We start from the raw sequence: 18,946 nt of genomic DNA, 5'->3' as shown, positions 1-18,946 counted from the left end.
GAAGAGCTGCGTCAGAATAGTGGTGAAAGGTGCTCTATATAAGGATCGTTAAAGGCCTACAGAATCTGTATCAGGTTTTATGAGGGCCTGTAAGCTCATTTCTCTCAGCAGAAATGCCAGTGTTTTGCATAACCAAGGTTATAAAATGATGGGAAACAAAAGGTCTGAGGAATGACTGCAGGAATTTGCTGAACATTCTGCAATGTTGCTGTAGCACAAACAGGGTCGTTGAGGTTGAATGAGTACAGACACAAGTCCAAGAATTGCTAATTAATAGACTACATGTGCTCCTGAAGACTCGTGGGAAGCCAGACAGCAAACACAGGCGGGTTAGCTGTACAATAATATACGTCTCACTTTTACATTTCCTTGGTAGAGAGAAATATGAATCTAACATTTAAAAATGAATATGTCTCATCTTTGTATCAAGTTTGAATCCTAATGCATTCTCAGTCTTCCATGCATATATTATAGCAGTATCGCTGATTCTCATGAAAAGGCCCTTTTTTCATCCATGAAACGTTTGTTTTTGATTACCAGCAGAGAAGCTCAGCAAGGGCTGCCCAGTCATGGGTATTGGAGATAAACGTCTTTTAGTGATTGGCACACACATCCCTCATCAAATATTCATGATGGAGACTTGGGAGAATTCAGAGGATGCAGGGATATGGGATATTCTCCCATCAGTCTAGCACTGGGATAGGTAGTCAATTGATCAACAGAGAGCTGCCTCCAGGAGAACTCTGTTATTCAAGACTGGTGAGGCTGGCAGGAAACATGTGCTTCTCTGCTCAGGTAATGTGCTGTTCATCTCACTTTCTGCTGGTTTTTCATTCTCTTGCTTTCAGGAGGGAAGAATTTGTGATTTGCAGGACTGTGGAGATTGCTTTTGAAGTTATAAATCTTTAAAGATTACAGATTTCTTGATTCATTCCTTGATAAAAACCGCTGCGTCAGCCCACTGTAAGGGGTGATATTTTGCTTCCACAATCCACACAAGATGCAATTTACTCATTGTGACAATAACAGTGTTATCAACTGAAGAGCTATTAAAGATTTTATTAAAATGTTGATTTTTTACATCAAACTGCTTTCACTCCAAATGATGTTAGCTGCTTCAAATGTATCTGTATGCTCATTAAAAATGAACAAGTTCCCATCACCTTTAAAGCTGTGTTGATCACAGAGATTTGCCATGATTTATTACTCGCTAGCTAATCCCGCAGTTGCTCAACAGAACATCAGTTAACAATGAGGAAGATGCTGGAACACTGCAGCCTTAATTAAACATGACTAGTACAACCTGGGGGTCATCTTGTAAGTCAAGGTCGCAATAAGCACTTTTTGGATGCTACACAAGCTGAAAAGGAAGAGCTAATATTGCCCATACAGTTGCTGCGGCTAATAGTTTAGCAAACAGTTATCACTTAAAATGACATTCTGCGCCACTTCCTCTGTTTAGCTGTTTGTCATCGGCTAATTATAAATATATCTAATTCTCTAGCTTTGATGCTGCGTTATGGAGTGAGTGTACAAAGTGTAAGTACAGTAGAAAAGAAGAACCCTAAGAGTCTGACTGTGCAAGCACAAGATAAGACCAGTATTAGATGACTTCTGTTAAATGATATATGGCTGATATTTACGGTGGCCCTTAAAGGTCAAACGTATAGCTTAGGAAAACACCAGAACACAAAAGCACACAAAACACAACGGAAGTCACATAAAAAACAAAAGAAATAGAAAAATTGCACCACTGCACAGCAGAAGTGTCCCCAACGACACTGAAGAATCCTCCGCTTCTTTTAAGCGTGTCTCAGTGCAGTCTTTCATATGTTTTGGTTTCATCAGAGTGAGGTGATATTGCTTTACACACAATAGACACTACTGAGTCACACATTGATTAAAGCAGTGACGTCCATCTGCAGCTATTACAAATCACTGTGGGACTCCAGGTGATGCTGCTGTTTTGTGCAAACAGGGCTTATATGTTATGGGCACATTTTATGAGTCACAGCTGCAAGCCCTGTACTTAAATAGGCATAATTTTGTTGGTATATATTTCACAGAAGTTCATGAGCCCCCAATGTCAAGAGATAATTCAGCATCAATGGCCCATTTCCAAACACCTGATAACATCAATTCAGGTTTTACTACTCCAATTTGCACCTTAGGGAGAGAGTGGATGTTCACTCTATGTGACTCTGAGAATTTCAGTTGAGTTCTAGGATTCATTTCCTTAATGGTAACAACAGCTCCTGACTTAAATTGAAGGACAAGGATGTGGCTTTAAATTTACCTGAGTGATTAAATGCAAAAACCCAGTTGTGTGAGCTCACATTCGGCTCTTTGGCTCTCCACTATCTGCTTGACCAAAAGCCTCATTCTCTAAGAGCACTTCAATGTATGCGCTGTCATACTTGGTGAAAGTGGGCCATCTTATTGTGTCTCCAGTCCTTATTTCAACCTCTTTTGTTTTGAAAAGTCTGCCAGTGCCTCATCCTCCACTGCACTAAATGTGTAGGGGAAAGATAGTGCATTCTCATGTTATCTGCTGCTGGCCTATTGCCCCTTCAGCTATTTTCTCATTTCACAGATTTGACCAGGAGGTGACCTTGGTTTTTTAAGTGCTTTTAAGGCAGAGCCAAGTCTCCTTTTTGCTGTCTCCCAAATGGAGACAGAGAGAGGGGAGGAACGGGAGAGGGGGTTTCTTCCTGGTACTTTTTTTTTTAAATGGCCGTTTTCCCTCTATTGTTTTCCATTCTCCGTCTTGCCCTTGGCACAGTCCAGTTTTTTTTGTTTTTAAGAATAGACACGATGACAGGATGCTGTCGGCTAATTCACATGGGTCTGTGTTTTTAATGTAGAAAATGGCCTCAGGGGAGCAGCAGCATATGTTTATGACACATGACGTCAGGCACAGAGGATAGATGTGGAGTTTGAAGTCGAGATGCCGCACGGTCCATTAGTGGATTGCGGTATAACAAAGAACTAATTGAATATCTTTGCCCTGGAGAGAAATTCACAGTATCCAAATACTAATCATCTTGTGTTACAGATAGAGATACTACGTAATACTTGATATCAAAAATAAAACCAGTATGCAAGCGTCTGCATGTGCTCAGGGAGTGAACATATGTCAAGAGTGTTTTCTTGTGGAAATAAGCAGACACTATCGTAGTCCTCCATTGCCATGCCTCCCAAGTGCACCTCTGACAGAGTGCTAATCTAGGTCAAAGTGCTAAGTGGTTAGAAGGGCCTAGGAGAGACCAAATTATTTCTCACACTTCACTGTCCTCTTTATGTTCACTGCCTCTGGAACCATAAAAAGCTTTTCAAAATTCCCTCTAACCTTACATCCAGAATATACTTCAAATATACGCTGTTTAACGTAGCTTCAGTAGGAGCCATACATCATATATCTCTGTGTATCACTGTAGAGTGTGAGTGCGTCTATGTCATGAAGCGTGTGTATGTTGCCACCTTATCAGCACATTACGCTCCTTGATTGCACTCAGTTTGTGTTTCGTGATAAATGCAGTCTCCCTTTCACAGTGCTGCTAAAGTTAAGGGTTGGCTGCACAGAGATGGCACAAGTGGATTGAAAGCTATAAAATTATGAGACGCCTCTTCTCCATCCAGTAAAATAAATAATTTAAACAAAATATATATGGACCGATCTGATGAGGCTCTGCACAATCACATTTCAGTTACGGACCATGAATAATCTGCACAGTTGTACCGCGGCAGAGCGAGTGCCAGAGCTGTTTGTTCCGACTGTTTTGATGCTTGATTGCTCTGAAGCTAGCATCAATGGGATGCGCATGCTTAACATTTCATGAGAATGTATTCGAGTAGCTTGCGCCACCTGTGCCAGTGCTGATGAATTGAAAGCCTTTACTGGCGTCTCCAACATATACTGGAACTAGAACAATGGACTGGCCTCTCATTGTGTGAGCTTACAGAGGCAAGAACACGAGGGTGGGTGTGCGAGGGCTGGTGGGCTCTTGGTGGAGGCTGGAAATATTCTAGTGTCAGAGCACCTGACAGGATGACGAGCTGAGACCATTTGGGGTTTTTAAAGCGTCATGGCTTGTCTTGCACACCAGCTCTTTATGAGGGAACAGCTGGAAGTGCCATTGTCACTGGTCTGCATGTTTCTCCCACGAGGGCCACGGCGGTGGTAGCAGTGGCAGTCGGTGGTGGTGGGGGAGGGTGGCACACTTGGACAGTATGTCCACGGGGAATGCATCACATTCAGCACTCACTCTCCCCTCTGCTGCCACCGCAATACTCAACACCCCCCCCCCCCCCCCCCCCCCCCCCCCATTAGAGTGAGTGAGCTCAGCCTGCTGACAGCAGTGACAGGCCCAGCACAGGGAGACAATGGGGGGAGGGTAGGGCTGCCTCTGTGCTGGGGTGTTACATCTGTTTGGATCCTTGGCATAGCAGCCTGGCAAAGCGAACCGTCTGACTCGGTTTTATGATCAGAAATCTGCTTGGCAGTTTACAGAGGGAATATAGGAGTGTTCTCCCTTTGGAAGAATACCTTTGTGGAGATGACAGGTTGTCAAACGTGATTGGCTGTTGTGATACGCAGGGTTTGTTGGAATTACATTTGCATCTCGATAATTAAGATCATTTCTGTGTTTCCCTAACAGCCGTGGCTCTCTGACAAGGGTCTGTGGACTTTGTAGATGACAGATTCCTTTCTCTGGCATGCTGCGAGAATGCAGTAATTGGTAAACTGTTTGACCAGTTAGATTAATAAAAGACTCATTTCATAATAAACAGATTTATTATTCCACTGCATGCCACAATTTTGTTATCAACAAAAGCCTCTGTTACTCTCGGCTTTTTATTGAGAACGAAAATCCATTGAAAGTGGCTGAAGGCCTGACACAAAGCAACTGCTGAATACCTGCAAATCTCCCGGCTTAATTGATTATTTGTGCAGAGCTGTATATCTGCAAGGTGCAGGATACCCAGGGGAAATAATGTAAAACAGATAACAAGATGAAATGTGGGAGAATTGCTTTCTTCTGCCCATTTTATTAATCTGTTCCCCTTTTCTTATTCACAATAAGTTTCCCATTTAGGTTTTCCCATTACAGAAATGCTTCTTCACTCTTCTAAAAACGTGGCCTAAATTGAATGTTGAAAGTTGATTCAAGCTGGCAAGAAATGTGTTTGTTAGGAGGTTATTTTGATTTTTGAATAGCACGTGGAGGGGCTTGCTGCTGTGTGTACCTGAGATTCCCAGAGGAGAACATTTTATTTTCAAATCTCTTCTTCATTATTCGGCCTTTTCCCAGTTCGCTGCCTGCATTCAGAAAAATAAATTCATTAAGCTGATAGTATACACCAACTATGTTTTGTTTTTTTTAAAGCTATCCATTCAAATTATTCTCAAATTCAGGTTAGCAGGTGTTACGCTTCAACCAAGCTACGTGTCCTCCAAGGTGCAGTGGTATCGCCACAATGAAAGTGACTTTGATAAAACAACCTCCGGAAGATGGGATGTGAAATTACTGTGGAGCTCAACTCATGTTTGTGTCACTGCCGCTCTGCACCGTCCTATACCTTGTTTCATTTACTCCGGCCGAGCTCTTCGTTTTCCTTTCACAGCACTTGACAAAAAGAAAGTGGTATCGTTGGCATGCAGGACTGCTGCCACTCTGCACCAATCAAGCCACTGCAAATGGAGGAAGACATGAAAGCCTTTTGTTTTTGTTGTTTTTTCTCTAGTTTTTTTCTTTCTGTTTTTTTTTGCCATCATATCGAAAGCTTGGCATTAGAGCTGCACATCAGGCTGGACCACACAATTGCCTTCTTCGCGCGGGGCAGCTGCTTGGTTTCCATTTGCAGTTGGCCTCTGTCAGATTTCACCATTAGAGGATGTGGAGGATGGGGGACAATTTCTGAATAAGTCATGTCGTATGCACTGCCACAGAAACGTGGAGGACGTTGAGGATGAATGCAGAGATTGCTTGTCAAGGTAGTTTAAGTCTAGATACATGAAAAAAGGGATATCGCTTACGAAACATGTAAAAGCTCGCTTTAAAATTCTCGCCCTTCATGATATTGTTTCAACTAATAGAAGTGTTGCATAATGAATCTGTTATTTGTTATGTGTTTTTTTTTTGTCTCTTTATTGTGGTAAATTTTACAACTTTTACTTAGACTGTGGATTATTATTATTATTATTATTATTACTAATATTAACTCATTCACTGCCAGCCATTGGCAGTGAATGAGTTAAACCCATTGACTCATTCACTGCAATTGACGGCTATAGACGTCAATGGCAGTGAATGAGTTAATATTATTATCCTCATTGAATAAATAAACCAGTTCCAGCCTATAAGCCTTTAATATTACTCTCCATTAACTTCAGTGTATCAATGCTCCCATTCAGTCAAGATTCACTATATGCTCTTGATTGTTGAACATAAATTTTTCATCTTCATTTTGTGACCGGTTCACATTAGAGGTCTTCTCATAATTTTCCAAGCCCCTTTGTTTACCATTTTTTCTTCCTCTGGTGATCATCTTTCTGCACAACAACATAAGCTTCATAAGCTCGCTGTGACGTCAAAGATTGATGGGCGAAAGATTTCCAGCTGAGAGCCATTTCCAACCCCTAAGGCTCTGGTGTGATACAACCAGGTGATAGTTTCCTTGGAGGATTTTTGAAGGGGCATATTTTCTATCTTATCTCATCCAGGAGCAACCGAAGCATCGATCTTAAAGGATTTTTGCAGACTGCTTGTTATAGAATACAAAGCAAAGTATGCTGAACAAAAATTACAAGGCTTGAGAAGTTTTGATCACGCTGAGCATTTAGTGGCCTAATGCCTAAATCAAATTTGGGAGGTCTTTACGGCCAGAGTGCTTGGCTTTTGTGACAGTTTTGTTGCCACCGAGCCCTTTATGCCTGTGTAACAGGATTTAACTTCTTATTGAGAGCACGGTTTTCAAAAGGCGTTTGGGACAGGCAGTTGATGCGACTTCAGTGCACAACGCACTGCTAGGCAAAAGCAAGCAGAGGGGCGGTATTGTGGTTTATTTGGTCCAGTTCACACACAGCGCATAATGGATATTTAACAGCCCCAGCTTGCTGGAAGTATACTGTGTCCCAAAATGGTGCTGAGGACATCCGAGGGGCTGTGTGACTGCCAGGATGACACACCCATTAAAATACACTTAGTGCATTTCACTGCTGCAGCTCCACTCTGGATTCATGCCACAAGAATAAACACAACAAGCCGCACATCCCACCCACTTGTTATTGGAAGCTATCGGTGAATTCATACAGCATGCCAGCGTATACCTGGTCTATGTTCTAGCGAATTCTCAGAGTAAGGAGGTGACACTGTTTTAGATGTTCTGCTGTGTAAAATTAAATAAAATAAAATAAAGAAGTGAAATCTAGGGTAGCAGAAGTGAGCATGTTTCCCAGCTGTGCCTGTGGCAGGAGGAGGATCTCATCCTCTTCCTGCTCTGAGACCATACTGAATTATTGAAATAAGAGGCGCCTTTCTTTGTCTTGTAACTTGATGACAGACACTCAAGTCTCCATCCAGAGGCATAAACTCCTCCCCAACATTGGAATAGAAAGTTGTCTAATTGTAGCATTCACACGGGATTGTCCAAAGAATTTAATTTGATTTAATTGTATGCAAAACGTCCCAACACAGCTTATGTTTGTGCAGATATCGAAAGATCTGCTGCTGATATCTCACTAAGGAGGTTCTAAGAAGCAAAGAGAGTTACCTGAGCTGTGCCGTCAGGAGGACTCTTGTACTTGTAGCCATCAGCTGAGATTTCTCCAGAGTCGGCCTAATGATTCTTCTCATCATCGTGCTCCACTCAGCTTCCTCACACAATATGCAAGCTGTTTTGCATCAACCATAGTTCTGCACGGTTATACAAGATGCATTTCAGACAGCTAGCATATTCCTTTCAGATATTATCTGTACTGCAGTAGCTCATGAAGCGTTCATGAAGATTGCAATTCCTCTTTTTGCAGATAAAATATTAACTCAGGTGTTCAGACTGCATATATTAGAGAAATATCTAGCAAAATGTTTCTTATGTGATAAAAGATATCGCCCCCTACAACTCAGACTGAACTGATTACAGTTCATTCAATAATATCTCAAGATGTGGTCTTACTAGAAGGATGTTGTGCTGCTGCAGCTCAAACAGCACAGTTTGTTAATCTGTAATGACGTCATAACCAAGCAGTTCACAACAAATGCAGGTGTGTTCATCCACATCAGTGTTTTATATATAAAAAATAAGGACATTTGTGTTTGATGAGTTATTTCTTTGTTATAACAATGCTTTTTTGGCATCTTATACCATTTTCCTATACTATTCTATACTATTTCCTATACTATCCCACATTTGTGAGGAGAATGTATTTGTGGGTTGAGCAGCAGACTTGAGTATGTGGGTTGCGCCCATTAAAACCTTGCCAAATCTTCTCTGTCAATGCCAGCCAACCTATTCTGTGACCAGAACAACCACATTGGCTGACTTGCGATAAATGCTGGTTGAAAAATGGGATGCCATCCTACAGCAATGTGTGACCGAGCTGGTGAGCAACATGAGGAGGAGGTGCCAGGCTGTTTTGACTGTGTATGGTTCTTCCACATGCTTCTGAGGTCCCCGTTATTTAAGTTAGTAAAACCTCAATCATCTGGTCCAATAAATAACACCAAACAAGAGGCAATAGTAGAATAAGCAGGTTGGCACTGACAGATAAGGTTTGGAAAGTTTTACATACTCAAAATATATATATATATATATATATATATATATATATAGGGTGCAAGATGCTAGCAGGCAAGGCATACATGGAACGCCATAACCAAGTGGCCGGCGTAGTGTACAGGAACATCTGTGCCGAGTATAACCTGGAAGTCCCGAGGTCAAAATGGGAGATGCCCCCAAGGGTGGTGGAGAATGACCGAGCTAAGATCCTGTGGGACTTCCAGATACAGACGGACAAAATGGTGGTGGCTAACCAACCGGACATAGTGGTGGTAGACAAACAGAAGAAGACGGCCGTAGTGATCGATGTAGCGGTTCCGAATGACAGCAATATCAGGAAGAAGGAACACGAGAAGCTGGAGAAATACCAAGGGCTCAGAGAAGAGCTCGAGAGGATGTGGAGGGTGAAGGTAACGGTGGTCCCCGTGGTAATCGGAGCACTAGGTGCGGTGACTCCCAAGCTAGGCGAGTGGCTCCAGCAGATCCCAGGAACAACATCGGAGATCTCTGTCCAGAAGAGCGCAGTCCTGGGAACAGCTAAGATACTGCGCAGGAACCTCAAGCTCCCAGGCCTCTGGTAGAGGACCCGAGCTTGAAGGATAAACCGCCCGCAGGGGCGTGCTGGGTGTTTTTTGTTTATATATATATATATATATACACACATATACACACACACACATATATATATATGTGTGTGTGTGTGTGTGTGTGTGTGTGTGTGTGTGTGTGTGTGTGTATATATATACACACACAGTTATGGCTGAACCACAGTGAGGTGAAAATTGCAGAGAACAGGCCGGACAGATATGTTAAATTTAGTTTTCAAGTGTGCAAAAAGAGGTATTGACTAGTCAAAACCCCAGTGAAGCTGACTCTTGGTGTGGGTGATTGATTTGTACGTGGTCATTGAACTGAGCTTAGAGGTAGTTTGTATTCTATTAGACATCTCATGGGCTTTGCAACAAGGGAACAAAAGGGAATGCTGATGCCTAATTGCTGGCAAACAAAAGGACAGACACCACTTGCATCATGTCTGTGGACTGTTACTTCTGCTGCCGCTGTTTATAGGCTTTTTCTCCCTCAGTAGGTTTCACTTGTACATGTGCTTTGAGAGCTTTCTGTTCCCGTTGTGACTGAAGCTAGTGTGTATGGCTCTGTTCTAGCTGAAAGCTGTGTTTGATGTAGCTTTTATTTGTTGAATTGTCCATGTACCAACATTACACAAACTGTGTTCTGTATTTCTTGTACTATTAACGTCGGCAATAGAGAAATGCCACAATTCATACAACAAAACTGATTTGTTGAACGGAGAAACTGTGTGCGGAACAAACAACACATAAGTATAACTTAAGCTTCTTAAAAGTCATATTTAGATATATATTACATTTGATTGCACAGGTCTATAAATGGTGCTATATTGTGCTTCTCCTCTTCCTTCATAATCCCACTGTTGTCCTTGCACTGTTAGTAATAGTAGTTAAAATAGTAGTTAAAAGCAGACATTGAGAATGGCTTACAGGATTCAATAAAGATTGTGAATGTGAGTGCTTGCTTGGCAACCAAGGTCACCATTTCCTAGTTCATCATAGTACTAAAATAAAACCTAAAATGTCTTTATATAAAATTATAAGTTTTTGACCCGAAGCCTGAGATTTCGTAGATAACTAGCAGTTATAATAAGTAATTGTAACAAGACAGACTGATAGATAGATGTATCTATAGCTTTTAAAGGATGAAGAAACTGTTTTGTGCATCACCATTAAAAATTATTCAGTTCCTGACGCGTCACTCTGGGAACCCATTGGCTAATCTGTTAACTCAGCAGATTTTGGGGGCTTTTGGGCCAGTGTATCCAATCCAGATTTGTTTTTTAAGTTCACTAGTTAATGTTTAGGAATGTATGATGCTATACGCATGTGCTGCTTTAAGGGTGGCTGTAGCTCAGGAGACAGAGCAGGTCATCCACTAATTGGAAGGTTGGTGGTTTGATCCCTGGCTGCTCCACTCTGCACGCAATTTGAACCCCAAGTTGCTCTCTGATGTGTGATTGTTAGATAGAAAGCACTTAGGTGTAGAAAAAATTGCTTTAGGTGAATTTGGGAAGGTTGTATAAAGTGCTTTGAGTGCTATAGACGAACCAATCCATTTACTGCATGCAACCAAAGCTGCCTTAAATCTGATTGGTTAATTGAACAAAACCAACAATAATGTCCTTTGGATAAAAACCAGTAGTAGTACCAGTAACGCAGAACAGAAAATGCAGTGACAGTTCTAAAATGTTTTGACTTTTTGCCTTTTTTACAGATTCAGTACTTTTGAATTTTGCACTGACTTTACCTACGATGGGAAGCAAAAACACGTCATTGTAGTTAATAGATTATTGAAAGTACTTGTTTTTTTGCAGCTTTAGAAAATACCTATGTACTGACTAGCTATGAAAAACCTTTCACCCATTTTGCTCTCTCTTCTTTTGCCCTCTGTGTCTTTTAATTTCTTTCTTTTATCGACCAGAAATCGGAAATAAAGAGACATGATTGAAAATTGAATTTTCCTCTCCTCTTGAGTGATGGTGGCCTGTAATCTACAAACATTATTCCACTATGAAGGAGTTTGCTAGCTGATGAGAGCAGGCAGAAGCATTGTTTTCTTTGACCAAGAAAGCACTGAAATGTGTGCTGTCAGAAATGGCATGAGCCTTCATCACTGAAGACCTAAAAATAGATTAAAGGGGAACGGGAACTGAACAAATTTACTGCTCAGTGTATATTAATGTATTTGTGTACAATAAAAAAAACATTACCCATTACACTTGTGGGGGATAATAATACATGAAAGATGGTCTTATGTTGTTAAAATCTCACAACAGTCTGCTAAAGGCAAATTATCTGCAGAATCGTGGCTGATGAAATTCAAAGCATACACTTCTGTCTTGTGTGATGTGTTTTTGCTCATGTTTATTTCGTGCAGATCTCAGCAATACTGTGTAGAGCATGAGGCTGATGTGGAAATCCCTGGACAAGATGAGATGTCTGAGGAAACGCTCCACTATTCCCTTCCTCGGCTTCCTCATCACCTTCCTCCTCTTCCTGAACCTTTACATTGAAGATGGCTACGTGCTGGTTAGTCAATTGTTCTACGTATGCGCATTTGCAGAAGTGTTTTTACAGAGCATTAGACACTTTATGTTTGTATTTCTTCTGGATGTCTTCTTGATGCACACTTGACCACATTTCCAGACGTGCTTCCTGTTTGATGTGCAGTTGCTCTTTTGTAAGAGAGACATATTTAAATGTTAATGAGGTGGACACATTGAGATCATCTTTATGATTTATCATTTATTCATGATGCCAGCAACTCTTGTTGATCTCGGTATATTATCAGTGTTTGTTCTTTAAAATATTAAGGTGGTTTGGCGGCTTTTTCTCCTCACTGCCTGCAGGGGTTTAAACAAACCTTCTGAAATGGAGGTTTAGTTGTGTCATGTCAATAGATTTGATATCAATATAAAGAAAGAAATGTGTTTTCCGAGGCAACACTTGAGAAAATAGTGTTTTAAGCTACTTTGCTAAATTTGAATACTTGAAAAAATGTATATAATATGAAGTTTCACAACACAGGGGTATGTCTGCTGAGGATGAACTGCACAAAATAGTCAAATGGTCCTGGTCAAACACAGATTTGGGGTGTGTGAGGGGCTTCACTGTCAACTGCAATGTTTTTCATCAGTTTAAGGCTGTTTCAGTGGTTCTGTATGTTTAGAAGCCTTGTAAAGTTTTACCCAGTACTGAAATGATCAGCAGTATCCTAATATACACAAACCCTAATACACATGCTATACATAGCTAGTTTTCTCAGCTATCCATCAACCTGGCTCTTCACAAAATGAATCTAGTTCTTCTTCTTCTGATCAGGAAAATAGGAAAATTGTTCTTTTAATTTTTGCACATAAAGAAGCTCAATTACAGGATAAAAGTACTGCTAGCTACTAAGCTATACACTTTAAAAACACCTTGAAGCAACTCTTGTTGTGATTTGGCGCTGTTGCGATTGTACATAAAATTGACTTGAACTGAATTTAAACCGAATACTCTGAAAATCAATAGATGTTAATGCATGTCATAGAGCTTCAATAATGATGGGAATGGTTTCAGTCTTAAACTTTACAGGCTTTCCATGTTTTTTGCGGAAATGTTTAAATATGTATAATATGCCAAGACACAAATTTTTTACTTTTCATTTACTTGTCAAAAGAAACATCTGATGTCCACCTTATTTGATGCTGAGATGTGAAATACTTTATTTATTTGATAATTGGGAACTTTAATAATTTACATAATTAGATTTTTTTTCCAGATTTTTTTGTGTGCATCAGTTGATAATGTGTTTTTTTTTTAATGTTTTGCTCCAGGAAGGGGATAAAAGGCAGCTTAGGGAAACATCAGTCCACCCTTCAAGCTCAGAACGATACGTCCACACCTTCAGAGACCTGAGTAATTTCTCTGGATCCATCAACGTCACATATCGCTATCTCGCTGGTACCCCACTGAACCGCAAGAGTAAGTTTACTGTTTCTTTTTAATAGAAATTTACATTGAGTCTTTCATGGGCCGGGGCAAATTACAGTGAATTGTATTTGCAAGAAGAGGATGCAAAATTAAATTTAAAATCTGTGACATTGGGATTTAATGCATAGCAATAAACAGAAACTGCTCCACAGGGGCTTCTTTACCTCAACATTAAATTCTTCTTTAGTGCTTTGTGCTTTATTCACAAAGCTTTTATGTCTATTTTCCCTCATAGACAATAACTGTGTGCTGTTAAATAAGTGAGCACTGAGCACAATTGTTTATTCAGCAAAAATATTTAGAAAATGCTTTAGAAAAATACAAATGCATTTAAAAATTTGTATTACGTTTATTTTCTCAAATAATACTGGTGGACTTTGACATAGTTTGAATTCAAAGTGACTTTCAACTACGCTGGAACTTTGGTCATGTGATAAGGGCTGATTGTAAATAAAGATCAGCTGATGACCATTTGAAGGCTCAGGAAGCAACTAATAAGCAGACCTTGAAATAAATTTACTTAAACTCTAATTTCACGTTTACAATTTTAGGAGTATATTTTCTCAGACAGCGTTGAAACTTATGCAGTTCATCTGAAACCTGTCCTTTAAAGATGTTTTTGGAAATAGTGATCAAAGTTGACATTCATATTTTTTATTCACAGAGTATCTCACCATCGGGCTCTCATCTGTCAAAAGAAAAAGAGGAAACTACCTCCTGGAAACGATCAAATCCATATTTGATCAGTCCAGTTACGAGGAACTGAAAGAGATTGTGGTTGTCGTCCATCTGGCGGACTTTGACCTGGTCTGGTGTGAGAACCTGGTGCAGGAAATCACCAGGAAGTTTGCACACCACATCATAGCTGGACGTCTCTTAGTAATCCAAGCTCCAGAGGAGTACTATCCGTCTCTGGACGGATTGAAAAGGAACTACAACGACCCAGAGGACAGGGTCCGTTTCCGCTCCAAGCAGAACGTGGACTACGCTTTCCTGCTCAACTTCTGCACAAACCTCTCCGACTTCTACATGATGTTAGAGGACGATGTGCGCTGCTCCAGGAACTTCCTGACGGCACTGAAGAAGGTGATCACCTCCAGAGAAGGTTCCTACTGGGTGATGTTGGAATTCTCCAAGCTGGGCTACATCGGGAAGCTGTATCACTCCAGAGACCTGCCGCGCTTGGCTCATTTCCTGCTCATGTTCTACCAGGAAATGCCCTGCGACTGGCTCCTCATCCACTTCAGAGGCCTGCTTGCACAGAAGGACGTGATCCGCTTCAAGCCTTCACTGTTCCAGCACATGGGCTACTACTCCTCCTATAAAGGTGCCGAGAACAAGCTGAAGGATGATGACTTTGAGGAAGACTCCATAGACATTCCCGACAACCCCCCCGCCAGCCTTTACACAAACATCAATGTCTTTGAAAACTATGACGCCACCAAGGCTTACAGCACAGTGGACGAATACTTTTGGGGAAAACCTCCCTCCACTGGAGATTTCTTTATTGTAGTCTTTAACAAATCTACCAAAATCAGTAAAATTAAGATTGTTACTGGGTCTGATGACCGGCAGAATGACATTCTTCATCACGGAGCTCTGGAAGTAGGAGAGAAATTAGTTGGGACTAAAAAAGGCAAACAGTGTTCCTCTTATATCACATTAGGAGAGTTTAAAAATGGCAACATTGAGGTCCATGACGTAGACCACAAAATAGCCTTTGACATTGAGTGTGTACGCATTGTGGTCACAGGCAGCCAGAAAGAATGGCTCATTATCAGAAGTATAAGTTTATGGACTACGCAACCCCCCAGCCAATGATGACTATACAGAGACTTTTAATATGTCATAAAGGCAAAGGTTTTTATTATTATTTAGTAATGTATGTATTTCCAGATTTATTTATTCATTTTATATGTATTTATTGATACTCGTTTTGATTGCCAAATCAATCTATAGTTTTTTACCTGCAAGTTGTACTCTTAGTGGAGCATCTTCACAGTCATTCTCAAGGACTGTTCAGCTGACCTCAAAGTGTTCATTAACACATGTTGAAGTGTTACAGGAGTTTATCCATTTCAGCTTTTGATAGCGATCCTTAATACATGGCTGGGTGATAATTCACTGTTATTGTTTAGCAGCTTTAAGTAATATCATGTCACAATGTTCTGATTGTTGGGTTTTTGTTTAGCTTTGTTTTGACTATTCTCCTGCCCAAAGGAAAATATGGTTTACAATTTCAGTATTTTGTTTCTGTAACAAAATTCCATGAAAAGACTAAAACATACTATTTTGTACTCTCTATCTCCAGTGTGATATACAGCATGTTGTTTCTCAGTGTCGTTAAGCTCAGTTATCCAAAATATCATTTTACCCTGTTTCTGCTCTTACATGGTTGCCAAAGCACTAAATACAAAATAATGTATCCTTTGCTTACAGCGCCCAGCAGTAACAGCACTGGAGTTTTTGGAAAGTTTTGAGAGATCGAGCAGAGTTTTTGTGTTGGCTTTTTTTTTTCATGGGATTTGTTGACAATAACAAAGTTGTGGGGAAATTCAGTTGAAAGTGTAGTCATTAAGAGTTTTTCTTCATACATTCACACATTTAATATGCTCAAAATGATAACTGTGAAAGACGAGCACCGCATTGAACACCGTCAAGGTCATAAATGCATGATTATGCGTCCATTTGGTGTACAGTATCATTCATATTTAATAACTGTCAAATTTTAGAAACTGTTGAGCTGATACTACGCTCAGTCATCACACCCACTCACCCATTAGTAATTCAAATAACTATATATTATTTAGGAATGTTTTTGAAAGCTTTTCAGGAAGGCACTTCATGTAAATGATGAACACAAATTTTATTTGTAGGACACTGTACTACTGATTTGCTGCAGTTTTTTGTTTCGGAGTATTATGAAGTACTAATTTATAATTGAAGGACTTATTATTAAGTGTAACATGGTATTCTTTAAACAACCACCTTATTGAAAATCCTGTAGGGTTTTTTTTGTTGTTTGTTTCTTTGTTTTTTTTGTTTTTTTATCATGACGGACAATGAACTGGCAAAAGTGTAGCCCTTGGATTTCTCTCTGAGGATGTCCCCTCTTGACCCTTAATCATTTTCCAGCTCGAAATCTCATCAGGAAGTGTCAGAGGTCATTGTTGCCTTGAATATTCATCAAGTAACACCAGATTTCTCTGCTTTAAATATTCTTTCCTGTTTAATCGTCTTCTTAGTTACGGGTAAGGCAGATGTGTGACTGAGTTGAGCTCTTTTTCAAACACTGTATATCCTGTCAGCGCTGCTGACGGGAGAGCACTGTTTGTGTTCGCCCATCTTCTCCAAGAGCTGAGATTAGATTGCACAGTGAGAAATGGGCCAGGTCTGCTCATACGACTCTTTCTTTTTTTTTCCTTTCTTTTTTAACAACACAGTTTTCCTCCTAGTAAATTGGTCTGTGTTTGCCTCACTCTCTACACCAGCAAAACAACATCTTCCCTGGAGCTATAAGATCTCAATTCGTTCTTTCCCCAGTGCTGGGCTCTCACTCCTTCACTGTTTCTGCTCTTACATGGTTGCTTCTCCGTGATCTTTGATCTCTGTTCATACAGTTTCTTTTGGGGGAACTTGCTTGAGTTTCCCCTGAAGATGCTTTTGGGCTCATTGCTCAATATTGTTAAACAGCTAACCTTCTGAGAATTAAGCAGACACATGGCATGTTAACTTATCATTGCCATGATACCCAAAGCAGTTCAGTACCATGCTTTAAAAGTAACCTTGTTGTGTGATCAGAATCTGCTATATGTCACATTAGTTTCTAAATTGAAGTGGTGGCAAGAAATGTTTACATTGTACCGATGTTCTTTAGGAACATGCAGCGCACGCAGGTCATCATTAAGCATGCTGGAACAGTTTTGTACAGCTTTGTTCCGCTTGTGTGATAGCCACCTGTTTCGTGTTTTCCCTCAAGGTCTTGTTCAGTGTTACAGATCGAGACCTTTCACAGATTGGCTTGTACTGCAATCTTGAAATTCTCCCTGAGCAAATCCCCCATGTACTATCTGAAATGAAATTAGAATGCCCACCACCTTACAATACAGCTTATTGTTTTTCCTCAACATTTCCCTGGGAAAACCACTATTCATTTTAGTAAATGATTCCAGGACCTGCATGGATCAGCTCCTTGGAGGGGATGTTGTTTGAATGGATGATGCTTGGAAGCACAATTTACATTGTGCTGTGCGTGTGTGTGTGGCATTCTTCGTGACACACATTGCGGTGCCAATTCAACCCAGTGTTACCTGCTTATTACCTGCCTATGAGCTATAAACACATGATGTTATCACAGGGCAGTTAGCTGTTGCACAAGTGGTAATGGATAGCTTTAATAAGCCTCATCTCCAAGCAGTGCAACCATGTTGTGAAGGTGATATTTGTGGAGGAGAAATTGCTGTCTGGTCTTTATATGAAATAAGATGTCAGCTAAAAGTAGCCGCACACTGCAGAATTATGGACAGATTTACATCTTGAGGATCAACAAAGCCTGAATAAATTCCTCAAAAGAATATCAGCAAACTGCTGTGCAGAGCATTCTTTGCTATTGGCAATATGTTTGGAAACCTCAGTTCATACTATGGCCTTGGGTGAACCGCGTGAAAAGGATCCATTATACATTTGTCTTAATACTTAAAGGGCCCTTTAATTTTCTTAAGGTTACAATTGTCTAAAATCAAAGAGTAACTGCATCAAACCTCACCGGACCTGTGAGGGAAAAAGCAGAACTTTATGATTCACCTGCAGGAAACTAACTATCTAAGTTGTTCAGTTATATTGGCTTTGAAGGTCTAGTCCCCAAAGCTCTGAGCAAATGATGACTGTGTGAACGTGATGTGTGGGAGTTATATGAAACGTGAGCTGTCTTCCAGTGGAGCATGTACAAAGTGCATGAACAAAAGCATTTTCAGTGGATAAAACAACTCCTTTTGTATGTAAGGATCTATGAATTATTGTTCAGCTTCTGCTAATGAAATTGTTCTGAGTCTGTACGTAGAAGCCTACCATTCACCAAGTTTAGAGTTGACATGCTGTATATTGTTAAGTGGAGCGGGTGTGTTAAGATGTTGTTTCTGTGTCTGTTTTACTTTCCATCGTTCTCTAATTGGTACTGTATTGTAAGATGACATATATTTTTTTATACATATCATTTCAAATGTTGTATTGTAAATGCTGTATTTAAAAATAAGTTAGATTAAACAAATGAATGCTTACTTTGTTGTGCACTGACTTCTAAGACACACCAGTAAGCTCAATGGATCACAACATACTGAATATATGTCTGCAGTGTGTCGGGGCTTGAATCGTTGCTTTGAAAGCCCAGCGGATAACTAAACAGCATTTACATGACTCTAAATCAAGAACTAGTTTTGCTTCAGTGTGAAGAACGACATTAAAAAAAGATCATACTCTTACAACATACATTTTCACTAAAACTAATAATTGACATTTGAAGTTTCTTTAAATTTGCAGCAAGAGCGAGCCTGCTTTACTCAGATGCAGTTGTAGCTTAAAGCAGAAAACATACATTATTCATTTCA

General features: G+C 40.2%; 1 protein-coding gene across 2 annotated transcripts in view; it reads left to right on the top strand.

The window, feature by feature from the left end:
• mgat4c (mgat4 family member C) overlaps positions 1-18,619 on the top strand; it is a 129,575-nt gene extending 110,956 nt beyond the window's left edge. For both annotated transcript variants that reach the window (XM_085283004.1, XM_085283005.1), the window contains exons 5-7: positions 11,746-11,897; positions 13,187-13,334; positions 14,008-18,619. In XM_085283004.1, coding sequence (XP_085139130.1) covers positions 11,769-11,897; positions 13,187-13,334; positions 14,008-15,164 — 1,434 coding nt within the window. In that variant the 5' untranslated portion in view covers positions 11,746-11,768 and the 3' untranslated portion in view covers positions 15,165-18,619. The remainder of the gene's footprint in view (positions 1-11,745; positions 11,898-13,186; positions 13,335-14,007) is intronic.
• Positions 18,620-18,946: the final 327 nt, after the last annotated feature.

This window comes from Mchenga conophoros, linkage group LG7 (genome assembly GCF_057382185.1).
Source record: "Mchenga conophoros isolate Kocher_MC1m ecotype Shallow Benthic linkage group LG7, M_conophoros_male_GT1.1, whole genome shotgun sequence".
NCBI classification, from domain to species: domain Eukaryota; kingdom Metazoa; phylum Chordata; class Actinopteri; order Cichliformes; family Cichlidae; genus Mchenga; species Mchenga conophoros.
Note: the sequence above shows the minus strand (reverse complement) of the source record. Positions and strands in the feature narration are given on the sequence as shown.